Source organism: Micropterus dolomieu, linkage group LG22, assembly GCF_021292245.1.
Source record: "Micropterus dolomieu isolate WLL.071019.BEF.003 ecotype Adirondacks linkage group LG22, ASM2129224v1, whole genome shotgun sequence".
Lineage (NCBI taxonomy): Eukaryota > Metazoa > Chordata > Actinopteri > Centrarchiformes > Centrarchidae > Micropterus > Micropterus dolomieu.
The window spans coordinates 26,390,009-26,407,102 of record NC_060171.1 but is presented as its reverse complement, the minus strand read 5'-3'; the positions used below and the strand labels follow the sequence as shown (position 1 = coordinate 26,407,102).

General features: G+C 41.0%; 1 protein-coding gene across 4 annotated transcripts in view; it reads left to right on the top strand.

The window, feature by feature from the left end:
• Positions 1–17,094, top strand: part of si:dkey-246g23.2 (solute carrier family 66 member 2) — a 67,566-nt gene that overhangs the window by 29,243 nt on the left and 21,229 nt on the right. For all 4 annotated transcript variants that reach the window (XM_046036750.1, XM_046036749.1, XM_046036752.1 and 1 more), the window contains exon 4: positions 10,391–10,607. In XM_046036750.1, the coding sequence (XP_045892706.1) occupies positions 10,391–10,607 (217 nt within the window). The remainder of the gene's footprint in view (positions 1–10,390; positions 10,608–17,094) is intronic.

Below are 17,094 nucleotides of genomic sequence, written 5' to 3'. Positions count from 1 at the left end.
GGCCACCTGTCCTGTCCTTAGGTGACAGGACAACAGCCACAAAGGAGGAGTGCGTGTGTGTGTGTGTGTGTGTGTGTGTGTGTAGACAAATTTTTTGTCTGCAAAGGGGGGGTAAAAAACTTTTTTTTAAGCAGTGAGAGGAAGGAAGTGAGAGCTGTTCAGGGGAAAGGAAGCAGAGGATGATGCAGGAAATGAGAGGAGGACAAATAAAAGTGATGACACCATGAATGATGCATAGCTTTCTCTTTTCATTATACCCCTCCAGGCAATTTGATTATGCAGGTAAATATACAAGGCTGTATAAGTGAGAGATGAAAATGGCTAGAGAGAGAGCATGGATAAGAGGAGGGGGAGTGGGTGTGTTGCTCTCTGTATGAAAATGGATTGCTTGGTAAGAGGACGAGAGAAAAGTGTTTTTGGTGTCTGACTGTGAATGTGTGTGTACTGCTGATAAGTGGGAGAGAGGGAGGGGAAGCTAAATTAAAAATGGAGAGATGGAAATGTGAGAGGCTCAGTGGGAGGCTTTATACACTAACAGTAGTTTTGAAATACCACTACTCTTGTTATTGCTGCTGTCAGCATGGTTGTACTTTGCCACCTTGGCCTCATTCAAACGGAAATTAAAGGACTTTTGTGTTACTGATAAAGGGTAGCCTCTAAGCCTCTCCTGACTCTCCAGCCTCCCTCTGCCAGCCGCCAGCGGCTGCAGTGACTCAGGTTTGATGTTGTGTTGAAGTAAGGGGGCACCAGCAGAAAAAAGGGACCTGTGAATGAAAACTTAAGTGGCTCTTTGTTTCCAGCTCTTCGGTTTAAGTCACTGTCATAGTTTGTGAGAACAGACAAAAGTCATGTCCTGAGAGTCAATATATCAGGCAGTGTGTGTGTGTGTGTGTGTGTGTGTGTGTTTGTGAGAGCTGAGAAGCTGTTGTGTCGTATGGCTCTCCTCTCCCACCTCCCACGGGCATCGTGTCTTTTGTGGCTCTCGGTAATAAAGCCATCAATCAAGTTCGCTGTTTGCCACAAACGTGCCACGCTGCACTCGCTGCAAGATCTCTCACTCTGTCTGTCCCGGGATGCAACAGCAGATGCAGCTCACTGGAGTGGAAGGGGAAACGTCCCAGCCGGGTGTTGGGGCTGTGTGTGTGTGTGTGTGTGTGTGTGCCATATATGTACAGTATGTTAGATGATAGTAATGGATAAGGACCTTTGAGAGAAATGTTCTAAATGGAAAACACTCCTCTTTGAGTGAGAGTGAGGTGTTGGGACTACACACTGGGTTTTCAATAACTCTTGTCACCCATTACCAGGCTAATTTGAGACTTAGAAATTGAATCCCTTTTTCCATTACCAGTACCAGCTCGACTCGACTTGACTCTACTCGACTCGGTTTGGCCGTCCTCCATTTTCCATTGCAGATAGTACCCAGAGACCGTACCCTTCAATGTAGTTGTCATAGCGACGCCGCACACAACTGCCGTGACCTAATGTTCAATGCAACACACACCTGCGATCCACACAGCTTTCTCTTAATTTAAGTTAAATAGTTTCAACATTACTCAGAATGTAAAGAAAGATAAGCGGTATGAAAACCTTTCAGCTGTGTTTTCCTCTGTCGTTGTTGCTGCAGCGGTCTGTGTGACTGTGGGACCAGAAGGCTCTGTGAGCAGGCGGCTGGCCGGTGTCGCGAGGCCCACAGGTTGCCACAGGCAAACAAGCAAACCAAATAAGCTTAATGAGGACAGAGCAGACTAAAGCAGAATGATCAAAATCAGATTAAATAATGAAAATGGCAGAGAACATAAATGTCTGCAGACAGACAGAACCCAAGCATGATGGTACGGAAACTAATACATCAGACAGTAACAGAACTGAATAAGAACTAAGGCAGGCACCAAAATATATAACAGGACAGATCAGACCAGAACAAGCAGAAGACAACATAGACCAACTCCACAAGACACAAACCGACAGGACCAGATCAAAATGCAAACACACACCGAGAAGACTGGATACAAGAAAACAGACAGATACCAAACTTTTCAATAAGTAAACTCACAGAGAACTAAACTCAACAGAACAGATGATAGGACTAAAATGCAGAACCAAAACCAAAACCTCAGAATCGGAAACCAAAACCCAGATAACCCAAATAATATAACGCAGACAACCTCAGGACAGAATCGTGACATTTAGTGATGATATAACGTATGAAAATTGTAAAATATACAACTTTCTGTTGCTGGCCTCTGTCTGGCGCGAGCAACGGTGATGCAGGGAATAGTGACAATTCTCTCTGACCAATCAGTAGTCTGCTGTGTTTTCACGTCACATTTTAGTATCGCCTCAGCTCGCTTGGAACCTCGACGGAGGTGATACGAAAAAAAGTACCTGGTAGCACAAGTACAACTTTTACAAGAAAACCAAAAAACGGCGAGGCGAGTTGAGCTTGTACTATGCAGTGGAAAAGGGGCTATACATAATTCAAAATTTTCACCTCACCTGACAAAAACCTCGAAATGTTTTCAAAGCTTTAAAAAAAAGCCAGTAATTGGACTTTGGAGTTAAGAATTTTTTTGTCAACAACAAAATCTGTAATTAGTTGCACAGTATGGTTACAATTAGCTTATGTTTTCACAGTAATACCTGTCATAGCCTTTTAGTGATATTTTATAACTTCTCATTACTATTTGATGAACAGTCCAAAACTTCAAAGGTATTCATTTGACAACAGTAAACATTTAAAAAAGCAAGCAGATCCACACGTTTAAGAGACCGTAAACAGCAAATACTAATTTCTATAATTCTAATTGATTGTCAAAACTGTCATTGATTCATTTTTGCAAATCTATTCATTGTTTAATTGTTTGAGCACTGGTCTACAGTGCACTTCCTAATCCAAGTCCTGACCAAACTGGTGCTTGATTACCCCTTTAATTAATTAGTTGATCGTAAGTAGTGCACCACCAAAAATGCCAAACATTCTCTGGTTGTACCTTTTCAATCAAAGGATTTGCTGCTTTCTCAGTTTTGTACCTCTGAGTTTTAGAATTAGACAACAAAACAAAAAATTATTTGCAATCACCTTGGGCTCTGGAAAGTTGTTTTTCACTATATTCTGACTTATTTATGTCTTTATAGTTTTATTTATATATTTTATTCAGTATTTGACAGTGGACACAGAGCAGGAAGTATAGAGGGAGAGAGCAACAAAGGCCCTCAGTTAGATTCAAATGGAATGTTGCAATCACATTTTAAGCATCTGGTCCACAAAGAAACTAAAACTGCCATATTTGTCTTTCATCTGTATAGAAATGTAAAGACACATACATATGCATTCAAATGTACAGTAGTAGTAATAATAATAATAATAAAAATAATAATACATTTTATTTAATGGTGCCTTTCGTAGCACTCGAGGTAGGTAGGTTTATTGTCAAAATATAACAATTTATATATATGTACTCAAGGTCACCTTACATCATAAGATCAATAATAAGAAATAAACAACAAAGCATCAATAATAAACAAATAATTATGTAATGGAGTCCAGTATGTGGATGTGAGGGGGAAATAAGTTCCAAGTTTGTGTGTAGCATAAGAGAAGGTCCTGGAACCCATTGTGTTGAGGTTGATGGCTGGAAGTGCCACGAGACTTGCTGCTGAAGACTGCAGGCAGGGAGCGAGACGGAGTATAAGTCTGAAGGAGGTTTGTGGGATAAATTGTGAAGAGCTTTAAATGTTAATAATATCATTTTAAAGTGAATCTGTTGTGACACAGGGAGCCAGTGTAAATGAATCAGCTGGGGAGTGACATGTTCCGTGTAATAATCCATGCTGCAGAACCCTGGATGAGTTTAAGTCTGTGAATACGTTTATTAGGGATGCCTGCCACACATTTCAGCATTTGTCCACCGCTGGAACTCAGACGTGCAGTGGTCAGGCTGTTGCCAGTTGCTCAGCGTTCTGAAGTGGATGTCCTCTTGGTTATTGGTGGCGTAACTGACTCGTGTGACTTACCTCCGAACTTTGTTTGTCATTGGAAGTAATGAAAGTTCTGGAAGTTCATTTTAAACGAAATAAAGTTTTAAAAGAAACTTGATAGTTTCTCAATCAAAAATTGCTTAAATTTAACTACCTAATAACTTTTAACAAAATAAAAGATAAATTCACAGAAGGTTCGCAAGACCTCGTGAATAGCTATAATTAATGTTGCTGTAAGACAAAGGAAAACTGGCAGTCGCAGAGGTTCTCCAGGCTGCACTTTTGGGAAGAGAGAAAGACACTAGAGCAAAGCCGATTTTCGACCAAAAGTACCGGGGACTTTTAAGTCCCCAGATCTCTTTGCAAGGAACTAAAAGGTTCCTTCAGCCCATTGTTGTGTGCATTTCCACCGTGGTCTAAAGACTTGCAAAGATTAGGCAAATTAACCAGCTGGTGTAGGCTGTAGGCCTATACCCTGTACAAAGCGATGCACAGGCATCATTATTTAGTAACCACTATCCATGAGCAAAATTTATAAATGAACATCAGATTTGACTGGAATATAATGAAAAACTATAGGCTATGCTTGACCATTAAAAACAGATTTTTTGTGTGGGAGTATAATGAAGAGACACACAATAAATTTTGTTACACATTTAATAACAAACTGGATAAAGCAGGGACTTTTGGGGGAGTAAAATAAAGACCCTAGAACTACATTTAGACACTGATCTCTCCGGGGGAAATGCAATGAGTTCCTCCAAAGGTTCCTTGTTCCGGGGTATAGTTCCTTTGGTCGAAACGCAGCTCAAGAGACAAGAGCAAGAGCGAGTGAGCTGTGAGCTGTTTGTCACTTTCCTGGGGCGTGTCCCACGGTAGGAGTCACCTTTTGTGGTTCGAGGTTTTAACTTTAATCTAAAGTAATCTTAGGGCCTGTGTCCACCAAAGCGTGTTTTGCCAGCTGAGAATGCCACCTGCTGTTCTGAACGCCTAGCTGGGAGCGCTAGAGTGCGTTTTGGAGGCGCAGTGTTTTTTTTCGAGACGCTGCGGTTGCTATGATACATCATTTTTGTGGAGGTGATGTGCTGCAAGGCCCAGGCTCCAGGCCCCCTGCTGGACCCCCTGCAGTTTGCCTACAGGACTAACAGGTCAGTGGATGATGCTGTCAACTTGAGTCTGCATCACATCCTGCAACACCTCAACTCTCCAGGGACATATGCAAGGATCCTGTTCGTGGACTTCAGCTCGGCGTTCAACACCATCATGCCGGACATCTTCAGCACCAAACTCACCCAGCTCACTGTGCCAGCCTCCACCTGTCAGTGGATCACAGACTTCCTGACTGACAGGAGTCAGCAGGTGAGGCTGGGGAACATCACATCCAGCACCCGGACTATCAGCACTGGCGCCCCCCAGGGTTGTGTGCTCTCCCTCTACACCAACGACTGCACCTCAGGGGACCCATCTGTCAAACTCCTGAAGTTCGCTGACGACACAACGGTCATCGGCCTCATCCGGGACGGTGATGAGTCGGCCTACAGATGGGAGGTTGATCAGCTGGCTCTCTGGTGCGGTCAGAACAACCTGGAGCTTAACAAGCTCAGAACTGTGGAGATGACCGTGGGATCCACTATATCCCAGGACCTGAAGTGGGAGTCCAACACTGACACTATCATCAAGAAGGCCCAGCAGAGGATGTACTTCCTGCGTCAGCTCAGGAAGCTCAACCTGCCTAAGGAGCTGCTGATCCAGTTCTACACAGCCATCATCCAGTCTGTCCTCTGCACCTTCATCACTGTCTGGTTTGGATCTGGCAGCAAAAAGGACAGGAGCAGACTACAACGCACAGTCAGGACTGCAGAAAAAATAATCGGTGCCAACCTGCCCTCCATTCAGGACGTATATATTTCCAGAGTTAGGAAATGGGCAGGAAACATCACTGCAGGTCCATCTCACCCGGGCACAACCTGTTCCAGCTCCTCCCCTCTGGTAGGCGCACTGTACGCCAAAACCAACAGACTCAGGAACAGTTTCTTCCCACAAGCCATCACTCTGATGAACAGCTGATTTCTGATTCACAGTGTCAGGAACAATTCCTGTGCAATAACCCAGTAACTCTGTCTCTAATCAGCACCTGTTTACTGGTTTCCACTTATTATTTATTTATTCACCATTCTCTGTTTCAGTGCTGTTCATACTATGTCATATTGTGCATACTGTATACCAATACTCCTACCTCTGCTCATAGGTCTTATTTATTTTTTCCAGCATCCTTTGCACTATGCTCCATCACACTGTGCACATGTGTACATGTATGTGTACTTATATCATATCCACCTTCAACATGTACATAATGAGAATAGTTTACTCTTGCATCCTTTGCACTACTGCACTATTTGTCAGTATGTCTATATTGTTTTGTTCATAGTGTGTATATTAGTGTTGTCTACTCTGTAGTTTGTGTCTGATATTATTATTATATTATTATTTTATTATTGTATAAGTAAGCACATCGTGAGCAATGTACAATCCTGAGTCAAATTCCTCATATGTGTACACATACCTGGCAATAAAACTGGACGTCTGGCAATCAGTTTGCACATCAGTGCGAATGAAGGAGGGGCCGTGTTTGTTGTGTGTTTGTGTGTGAGTATGTTGAAGTTTCAGTTTTATGGCTTCTGACCATTTTGTGTGGTAGAAGCAGGACAAGAAAAAGGGAATGTGCCTTTGATGTGTGGGGAACTGCAGGGTGAGGCCGGGTTACCGTGGTTACCTGTCCTTTTGGTCATCCGGAGAGTGTCGGCAAGTGACACCTTTATGGCCAGAGTGGCCTACAATGGTCCCAGAATAAACATTTTAAGTTTGGTATTTCTGCTTGACTTTAAGCAGAGGTACATATCACACATCAGAGGCTTTGTACTTCCTTTGTATGCAAGAGGCCCAGTTTTTGGATGAATCCAGGTCTATAATAAACCAGGCCCCATCTCCTCTTGGTTTCCACTGATTGTTAACTACACTTTCGATGTCGATAATTATCACAATAAGTAACAAATCGTTATTTTTTTCAAGTTTAAAGGCTGATTTTTGCTCCTGAGTGAAAGTTGAAGGGACACCAAAACCTAACCTGGTATTTTCCCCAGAAACAATGTATTAAACAGAGACTGTTTTCCTTGATGATGTTATAGGGTACATTTTTTGTATAAATGCAAAAGCATAAGTTTTATTTGAACACTGGAGGGGGCATTTTGAGCTTTAAACACAATATTTCCTCCATTCCAGTGAAAATTTCTGCATCAATTTATGGTGGAACTACACAAAGTGTATGCCACAGGTGTAAATTCAAAATATATACAATTAATTAATAAACAGTTAATAGAATATAATGCAGTGAGGCTTTCAGGCATTCTCTAGCTATTGCCTTTTAGAATGTCTTTTCCTGTAGATCAACTTTCCTCATTTAATAAAATCCCTGCTGAGATAACTCACATGATAGTCTTTCCTACTCTTTGTGTCTTTATTTGGGGAAGTAACCTATTTAAATGTGCATGTGGCACCTTTGACCATCAGTGACAATGACATCATTCTAATCCAGTTATAAACTCCTGGACTTTAGTAGCTGTTGTGTTTCAGCAGGTTTTCTGCTCATGTTCAAAACTTCCTGCACACTCAGAATCTCTCCCACATATATGTGTTCTCTGACATATTGAGAAAAAAGTTCTAATATTACAAGACTAACATCATGATTTAATTAGAATTCATAATAGTTTTGCTACTCTGTGCATTAGCCTGCGTTATTTCTCGGCTGATACAGTCAGACAGACGAAGCCAAATTTGTAGTTCCTTTGTGCTACACACACAACATATGATTAAGTGTGGGCCAATATTAAAATATGGTAATAATATAAAACAATATATAAAGTTATTTATATACATATACACATACATGTATACACCCCGAACATTCCACAGTGCATTTTTTGAATTTGCATCTGGGGTGAATGTAAACTGCAGCAACCAGATGATAATATGAAAGTTTCATCTTCACAATAAACAGTCTGACATTTGACATTTGGGAAACAGAGTGCATCTTGACTGTGTTTGTGTACCAAGCATCATCAAAGTAAGACACAGAGTCCACCTCCTCTCATCTTGCTGGAGTCTTGCGCTGACAGCTTGGAGCATGTCGTGTGCTTGATCCGGGATGTTGATGGGGCAGGTCTCTGTAATGATGTGGGCACAGCAGTCTCTGAATTCCGTTGCTTGGTCAATATGAGTCCCATTTTGTCCAGACTGGCTCTTTAGGAGCAGAATTAAGTCCAAGCTGGGCCAGCATGGCTCCTCTCCTGGCTCTCTTTCCTCTCCTCTGAGCAGTCACCGCACCCGCCGTGGTGCCTGGTCTGGGTGAATCTCGGTCTGCTGCTCTTAAATCCAAAAACCCTGTCTTCATTTTCCAATGACTGTATTTATGTCATAGGTAACACATGTTTTCATAATAAAGCCGGAACAAAACAGATAAAAAACAAAAGTGTAGCCACATTTGAAGGAGCTACCAGCTGCTGCTTCAACAAGCACTGCCGGGTGCCATATAGCAAATATCAGCTGGGCAGAGTTGATTCATGTAGAGTCAAAAACTTTCTCTTGTGGCGCCCTCTGACATTTTGCGCCCTAGGCAACCACTTATGTCGCCTATCCCACACCAGTCAGTGTGAAAGGTAACCACAGCACATGTGGAAGTCAGGTGCTTAGCAGTATGCAGCGTCACACTTGAGTCTCCACACTAACTAATGGGCTCTTATTTAGCCATCAATCCCCTTTAGCTGATGTCAGCTGGTTTTCCACAGCTCCATGATCATACATAAGCAATGAGAGATCGTCAATCATCTCACGTTATGGTCCATTTGAGGAGATGGCTGATGGTGACGAGAATGTAGATGTAGTTAGCCTACAATGTTTCCAGTCATAAGCTTTCCTTGGCAGCTCTTGAATCAGCCTCCAAGCGGATAGGAGAGACATCTTTTTAAGCTGCAGTTTTTAAATGTTGGCTCAATTCTAATTCAAAACCACACTCTGACTTTTGTTGGCCACCTCTTCCATTAAAGATGAGTAGCCATTTTAGGGAATAAACAACAGATTTATGTGTGGTCAAGTTGTAAAAGTCACACATGATAAATAATTGTGTCAGTGGAAAGATAGCTTTATACAAAGGTAATAAACTTTCTAAATGTAGCGCCTGGCCAGGCCAGGTTATTCCAAAGTAATTGAAATGTAAAAGCTTTCAACAATCTCATTTATCTTTGTTCCATTCACTTGTACATGTGCACAGTATTGATTTAGGAGTGCTGTCTTTGCAGAATTTGCATCATTAAATGAAACACTCTTATTTCTACTCTTTCCTCCTCCCATCTTTTTCCTGCTATTTCACCCTCTCCTCTTTCAATCTCTGCCTGTCACTATTGCTCTTCTGTTTCCATCTTCACATACTGTAACATCCATCTCACCCTTGAGCACTACACACACACACAAACACTTCACTCTTACTCTGCTTCTTTATGTTGGCCCCACACTAGAGGATAATTGGACAGATTTTGGGTCTGACTTGCCTCTCCCGACAAGCGTGGGCATGTTCCCAATTCGAGACTGGTCTGAAAAGATTATTTGTCCAAATGGTGCTATAGTGTGAGGGGTTTACAGACATAATCTAATGCTACGGACGAGATCAACGTCTCCCCGTGTTTGATATTTACGATTCAAAGTCCTATAGTGTGAAACAGCTATGGAAGCCATTCTGATACTCAGACACAACTTTATTTTTTATTTACCTTACTTTTTATTGTTTTTTCTCTTTTCTTTTCAGTGCAAAGTGACTGCAACCAGCGAACAGAAACAGTCTGCCTCCATGTTTGTTATTTTCTGAAATCACATTTGATCGCGCAAGTTACTGTAAGATCCTTGTCCCTTTATTAATTTCATAAACAAAAAGTGTGTAGTCCTGCCTCTTGACAGTGTATGTATGTGTGTGCATTCTTACAATTAGAATATGAATTTATAATCTCTCGTTATGTCTGTGGGTCCCATATATTTAATATATATATTATATATCCCGCGACCTGATCCCGGATAAGCGGATGAAGATGGATGGATGGATATATTATATATATTATATATTGAAATCCTGTAGTGTGCACCAGGCATTATTTTATCATTTCTTCAGGCTCTTCTGTCTGTTTTCTTTCCTTTAAATCCTCCCACACTTTTATCCCAATCTTCACTTTCCATCCTGTGTCCTCTCTCCTTTGCCTGTCACATGTCTCCGATTTAGTTTTTCCAGACCGTTAACAATACTGATGAAAAGTATCGAGCACAGGTTAAATTGTTTCTCTGTATCTGCTTTATCCTTTCCCCTCTCCAGAATTGGACTTTCGCTACTTCTGGAAGTGGAGCGCGTTTGAGGACTACCTGCTCTTTTGCTTCGGCTTCACTGTGCTGTGTGCGGTGGTCACCCTGCTGCTGCTGGACTCTGCTCTGTTTGTGGAGACGCTGGGCTCCCTGGCCGTGATGTTTGAGGCCATGCTGGGTCTCCCTCAGCTGCTGCAAAACTTCGACAACCACTCCACCAAAGGCATGAGGTACAGCACTCTTTGAGGTCAAGCAGAGCTTTGCATGGAGCTCCTAACTCACTGTACTCACACTTCAGTAGCACATGGAAAGTACTGTCATTAACCTAAATGTCCAGGGAGTACAAGTAATTTATGTTCTTGTGAACAAAATAGGCCATTTATAATTATTAGAGGCTACATGAAGAAGAAAAAAAATCAGTGAGTCAAGGTTTTCATACAGTACCTCCTTTCAAGACCTCATGTTTAAACTGCACTGATGGCAGAAAACTAACAAGAGTAAACTAGAAAAAGTTGATGATACATTTGTTACGTCCCCAGCTTGTCTAGGGGTGTGGGACTAACAAGCAGATAAATAAACCGGGTGGAAAAACCAAGGATGACCCAAAACACGTTCCACAGTTATTGTATTTATTTCAACAAAGTAACAAAATGTGTTTACCAAATGAAAGCGATCTCGACTCACGCCAGAGACGATATGAATTATGTTATGTAAAGTAAATTAAGTGGGCCAACGGCTGCCTCCACAGAGTGACTGGACGCACGGCGCGGGGTGAAGTTAAGGGTCGCCACCCAGCAGGTCACGTCACGCTACGGGCCACACAGAGCACACAGGCTGTTGCGAGCGAGCAAGAAAGAGTGACCGAGAGCACTTCATTGGCACAACTTATATGCCCCACTGATTGCCACTGATCAGCTCTAGCTGTGGGATTCACACAGCGTCAGGCTCAGGACACAGGTAACAACCTGCAGAAGAGAGACAGAGGCACCCACAGCAACACAAGCACAACACACAGAGCAACCCATAGACCTCACAGGTCGTAATAATACTGTAAAGTAACCTTATCCGCCCTCTAAAAATAAAGAATCAACTTATCTCCTCCAAGAAATGTTCTTGATAGTGTTATTACATGTCCCATTTTAACTTAATTCCCAAGGTTTAAACTATACCCACGTTAAATTCACGGTTACCTTGAATGGAGGGGGAGTAGAAATTTTTGGGGGGGGCTTAGCTTCCAATATGCATGTTGTTCTTGTCAAGGTTATGGCAGCGTGTGAAAAGGTCAATGTGTATAGTAATTAGCCTCTCAGGTAGAGGACTGTGAGATCAATTACTCCCCTAATGGCACGTAACCTCATACTAATTATGATCATTATTTCCTCATTATGTCTCTTGTCTGTCATCACTGCAAAAACCATACTGTGTGTTTGTGTGTGTAATGAAGGCTCATGCTTTGCTTGTCACTCATCTCTATAAAAAACCTGTAGAGACAAAACAAAATATTTTACTTTTTCTTTCCAGGACAAAGCAATTATCATTTGTTTTCAGTAGATATTGTGGAAGTATACAACGCAGATATAGGTTAACATCATTGGGAGGGGGGGCATTCACAGCCCACCCTCACCTACTCAATCTGTCTTTTTTTTGCAACCTCATTAAGCAGCAAATAGTTTAAATACTAAAAACAGGATCCAGAAAGTCTTGCTTGGAATTAAATTGTGCAGTAAACAATAGAGTTGGGGCCCATGCTATTATTTTAGCGCCATAAATGGGATATGTACTAGGTCTTATGTGTGGCTGGCATATAATTCAGACTGATTATGTATTTGTCAGGCCCTGATGAAGACCTAGAGTTGATATGCATTGGTCTGTTTGATTGCCTATATGCTCGAAAAATACATTTACAATTTTGTTCTATGGTTGTCTGCAGCAGTTACTGTCAAGCAAGACTTCTTCATCCTGTTTTTTGTACTTTTACCTGCCCCACTAAAGAGCACCTGTCGAATCAGCCAGAGCCATGCAGCACTTCCTTTTTCCATTGTGAACTATTTTAAATACTAGTCATAGTGATGCAACTGCAATACCAGTGAGTAAAAAAAGGGCTCGACGTTAAACTTTTTTGCAACTGGCCCCACTGGATCAGTGGGTTTGAAACTTACTGGCCCGAAGACAATTTTTACTGGCCCGAAGACAATTTTTACTGTCCCTCCTTCCAAAAGTGTTTAATTGTTTATTAGATACATCCTGGATATAAAAAAACTAAACAAAAATGTAATTACAGTTAAAATTATAAATAATAAAAAGGTTAACAAAACAATTTACTTTTAAAACTAAACATGCTAACAGACTCAAACATGACATGCTCTCCTGCTGACAGCCATCTATGAAAAATGTACACAGAGCAGACACGAGTCGCCTCTATCCTGATGAACAGGTTGCCATGGTAGCAACCCCTTCAATCACAAGGTAGTCCCGTCCAAAAGCATACGCTGAATTATCGTCTATTTTCACCTAAATAGGACCATAATATACTAAATGAACATCATGCTGTGTTGAAGACTTGAAACTAGCGACTGAGACCATAAACTCATTTAAAAGTGTTTACTGAGGTAATAAATCAGCTGAGAAGCAGCAACATTTTACCATTATTTCTAATGGAACTCGCCCCCTGCTGGCCGTTTGAGAGAATGCAGGTTTAAGTTCAGTCCGCATGATTGAGATTAGAGAAATAACATTTGACAACCTCTCGTCACGTAACTACAACTCTGGATTGGACATCGCTGCGCGCCAAGAGCTTCAAAACAACTGCAGGATGTTGAGTTTCATTATTTTTTTTTTTTAAATACTAATGTTTTTGTACTGGCCCGATTGGGTCAGTGAGTTGCTGGTTCAACTGTCCCGACGTCACGTTTTACTGGCCCCGGGCCATCGGGCCACCGTTATTGTCGAACCCTGCATTTCATTATGATTATTTCTCTATTAATCAAGTAATCATTTGGTCTATTAAATGTCAGAAAATTATGAAAAATGCCCATCACAATGTCCTGAAGCCCAAGATGATGTCATCAAATTTCTTGTTTTGTCCAGCCAACAAGAGTAGCAGCAAATTCTCACATCCGAGAAGCTGGAATTTGGGAATAAGGCTGTACTTAGGTACAGGTACTGTACTTACTTAAATGCATGTTAACATGCTCACAATGACTATGCTAACATGTTGAGACAATAGGCGAGAAGTTGACCCCCATGAGACACAGCCCCCCTCATTTGCATAATTAGGGAGAAATGCATAGAGAAATGTTAAAAGGGGAGACAGAAATAAATACCTTTAGGGAAATAAATGGGGTAGAAAATTCAAAGGAAGAAAAATGCAGAAAAAATATTAAAACAAACGCATAAATAAATACATTTAAAAAAGAACTAGTTAGTAAATACAAATTACTAGTAATAAATAGAATTGAAAATTATAAAGGAAAATAAATCAGGTAATTAATACAAAGGTGTCTCATTTTATAATTTGATTAATGCCCACATTCATTTTTTTATGTATTTTTGGTGTTTATAATTGGATGTTTATTTATTTATGAGCATTTATTAATTTCCTTGTTCATTTTGTTTGTGGCAGACATGGTCCTCCATAAGCCTTTAAGCATGCTAACATTTGCTGATTAGCACAAAACAGATGCAATTCACAGTTTGTCTTTTGCAGATAGATTGATCACTTATCCTCGTCTCTCCTTCCACCTTGTTGATCCCTCTGTTTTTGTGTTTTTGTTCTGTCCTAGTTTGCTATATTTTCCTTTTTGTGATTCCCCAAAGCATAAGAATACCATAGAAATACTTTACACTTGAGGGAATAAAGAGGAGGTGAGAATGGCCTTGATTCATGAAGGTGGTGTGCATGTTTTTCCCTTGAGAGATAATTCTTTTCACCGCAGACAACTGACAGAAGTGTCATCCACTGTATATATTCTCACATACTGCAGTATTCACTATAGATCCACAACTCTTCTTCAGGTGCCCCTGTATGTTTTCTCTGGATTAACTGTCACTACTGTCACAGTAGCTTTTATATTGAAACACACGTAGAGGAAAATCCAGTCAAGCCTGCACATATCTTGCCTTATACCACACATGCATCCATGAACACAAGAAAAGCTCTGAAGCACTTTAGTTTTGTCTTCAAGTAGTGCAGTAGTGTAATTAAAGAGGCTGCAGTATAGTTTGCTGTCTGAATGACCAGACGTTCTTTCTCTGTAATATGCCCCACTTCACAAGTGTCCTCAGGGTTTACATCTGGACTTGCCCTTCCTCTGAGCACCCATTCAGCTCAGTCTCAACATCATGCCAAACATTAAATACGCACTATTACTATAGTACACTATACTATATTACACTATATTACATCTCTGAGATGTGTAAATGGAATGTAGAAGCACATTTGTGTGAAAACCATGTTACTAATCATTCATCAATATATTTGGCAACTATATAGACAGCTAAAGTTAAGATCACAGTGTTAAGACTTTGTAGCTCTATGTGTGTGTGTTTCTCTGTGTATCTGACTGCCCGGGGTCAACAGAAGGACCTGCATGTGTGTGTGCGTGGGCAAAAGTGTGTCAGGCAGAGGTAGAGGAAGACACAGCAGAGTGGGGGAGTACTATGAGAATGGCAATGCACAGGCAGCATTTGATGCTATGCCACCAGAAGACCCACCGCAAAGCCAGGTGTGGCTGAGATGTCATAATCAGCATGCCAAGGACACAGTAGGTTAAAGAAGCGTACAGTCAGGCAGATGTCTTTGCTCTGCTGACCAGCCGCATGGTGAAACCACGGCAGCCACTTGGCTTTTTTGAGATTTTCAACAGAACCAGGTGCAGATGACACAAGCGCATGACCTGACCTTCAACATGCAGGTCTGTAGAGTAGCTGGCAGAGAAACTGCTGACTTCAACTAGAAAGAGAACCAAGGGATGAGATCATGCTTCGAAACAGAGCTATAAAAGGAGGTCCAAAAGAAGTGGAAAATCAGTTGTTACATGCTGTCATGTCAACTCGAGTCTCTGTTCTCCGATGGAACTTTTGTAATCTAATTAGTGTCTATTTTTGCTGGAAATAAAAATGTTTTTTCATCTGGCCCAAGTCTTGCATTTTTACATGACAGATGACAGATGATGGTAAAGTCCCTTCATACTCAGTAATATATATAATCTTACTATAATATGAGCCACCAAAAAAATCACTTCAGAATACTAAATGACTCTTTCCAGAAAATACTGTTATTCAACATGAGTATTTTCCTTCGATCACTGTGGCCTAATTGGATGAATGACCCTGCTGGCTTGAAATAGCCCATTCAGCACTTCTCTCTGTGTGTGTATAACATGTTTCAGATATTTTGACCCTCCTCACGTGTACTTATGGATTCTCCCATCTGTTCAGTTAACCTTGAACAGACTGATTTCCAGATATAATGATGCCACACGTAATCTGCGCTTCCTCTCGTTATCCCATGTGAAACAAATAATTTATTTTTAAGTCAGATTTCCCTGAGTCCTATTACTGAGGTGTGATGATGAGTGTATGGATCCATACGATCGAGGACTGCTCACCTTTTCCAGGTCGCTGTAATGATGGCTTTCAAACAGATGCAATTTTGTGGAAAAGCAGAGCGGGAGTTAGAGAGAGAGAGGTAGAGACACCCACACAGGCACATTCAGTCGCACTCAGCATAATTATGCTTCCTAGTCATTATTGACAGTTTGTGTGTGCACACACATTCACACTCATAACACTACTCCTGGGAAACCAAGGAAGGGAGTGGCGATGGAAAAATACAATAAAAGAGAGAGGTGTGAGCCCTCTTTATTTCTAGTTTAATTTTTTAACTTGGTACTTTAAGGTTATTTCATAACTAAGCTGTTTGGGGTTCAAACAAACTCTGGTTGATTTGCATATTTAGTTTGGTTTGTTTTGATGGCGTGAACTTTTTCGTTCGAACTCTGGTGCAGAATAAACAACTGGTAGTGTGAAAAGAATCCAGACAGATTATATGAGATATATATATCAAAAGTGCAATTAGATTTCCTTAATCTGTGCACTGATGGTGGAAACTGCAAAGTTATTCAAATTATCTTCTAAGCAATGTATGATTATACTGATCATTTAGTGACCATGTGGGTCTTTATAGTGTGTTGAGCTTGTGTCTTCCATGTACTTTGGCAGTGAAACATACCATATAATAGTACAAATACACCTCCTTTTTTTTTTACTCAATATTTCTATTATATAAGATTGGCACATTGGAGGAAAAAACACTTTAATACAATGAGAAAGAGGAGGAGGACCTCAGATAAATTGATACGGGCTCTATAGCTAACGCAAAAAGTAAAGGAGACAAGGGACAACCCTGTCGAGATAAATAAGTTGACTGAATACCATTGGTGGAGATACTAGCTTGCCGGGATGTGTAAAGAAGGCGTATCAAAGAAATAAATGCATCACCCAATCCAAATTTATGTAATACAGCAAGCCGGTAGTCCCATTCAACCCTGTCGAACGCTTTTTCAGCGTCAACTGAGATCACCACTTCAGGGGTTATGGTGGAGTGTTTGGAATAGATAACGTTTAAAAGGGTGCGGACATTGTAAAATAGCTGACGCCCCTTTATAAATCCAGTTTGTTCTTCTGAAACTATGATAGGAAGAATTCTTTCCAAGC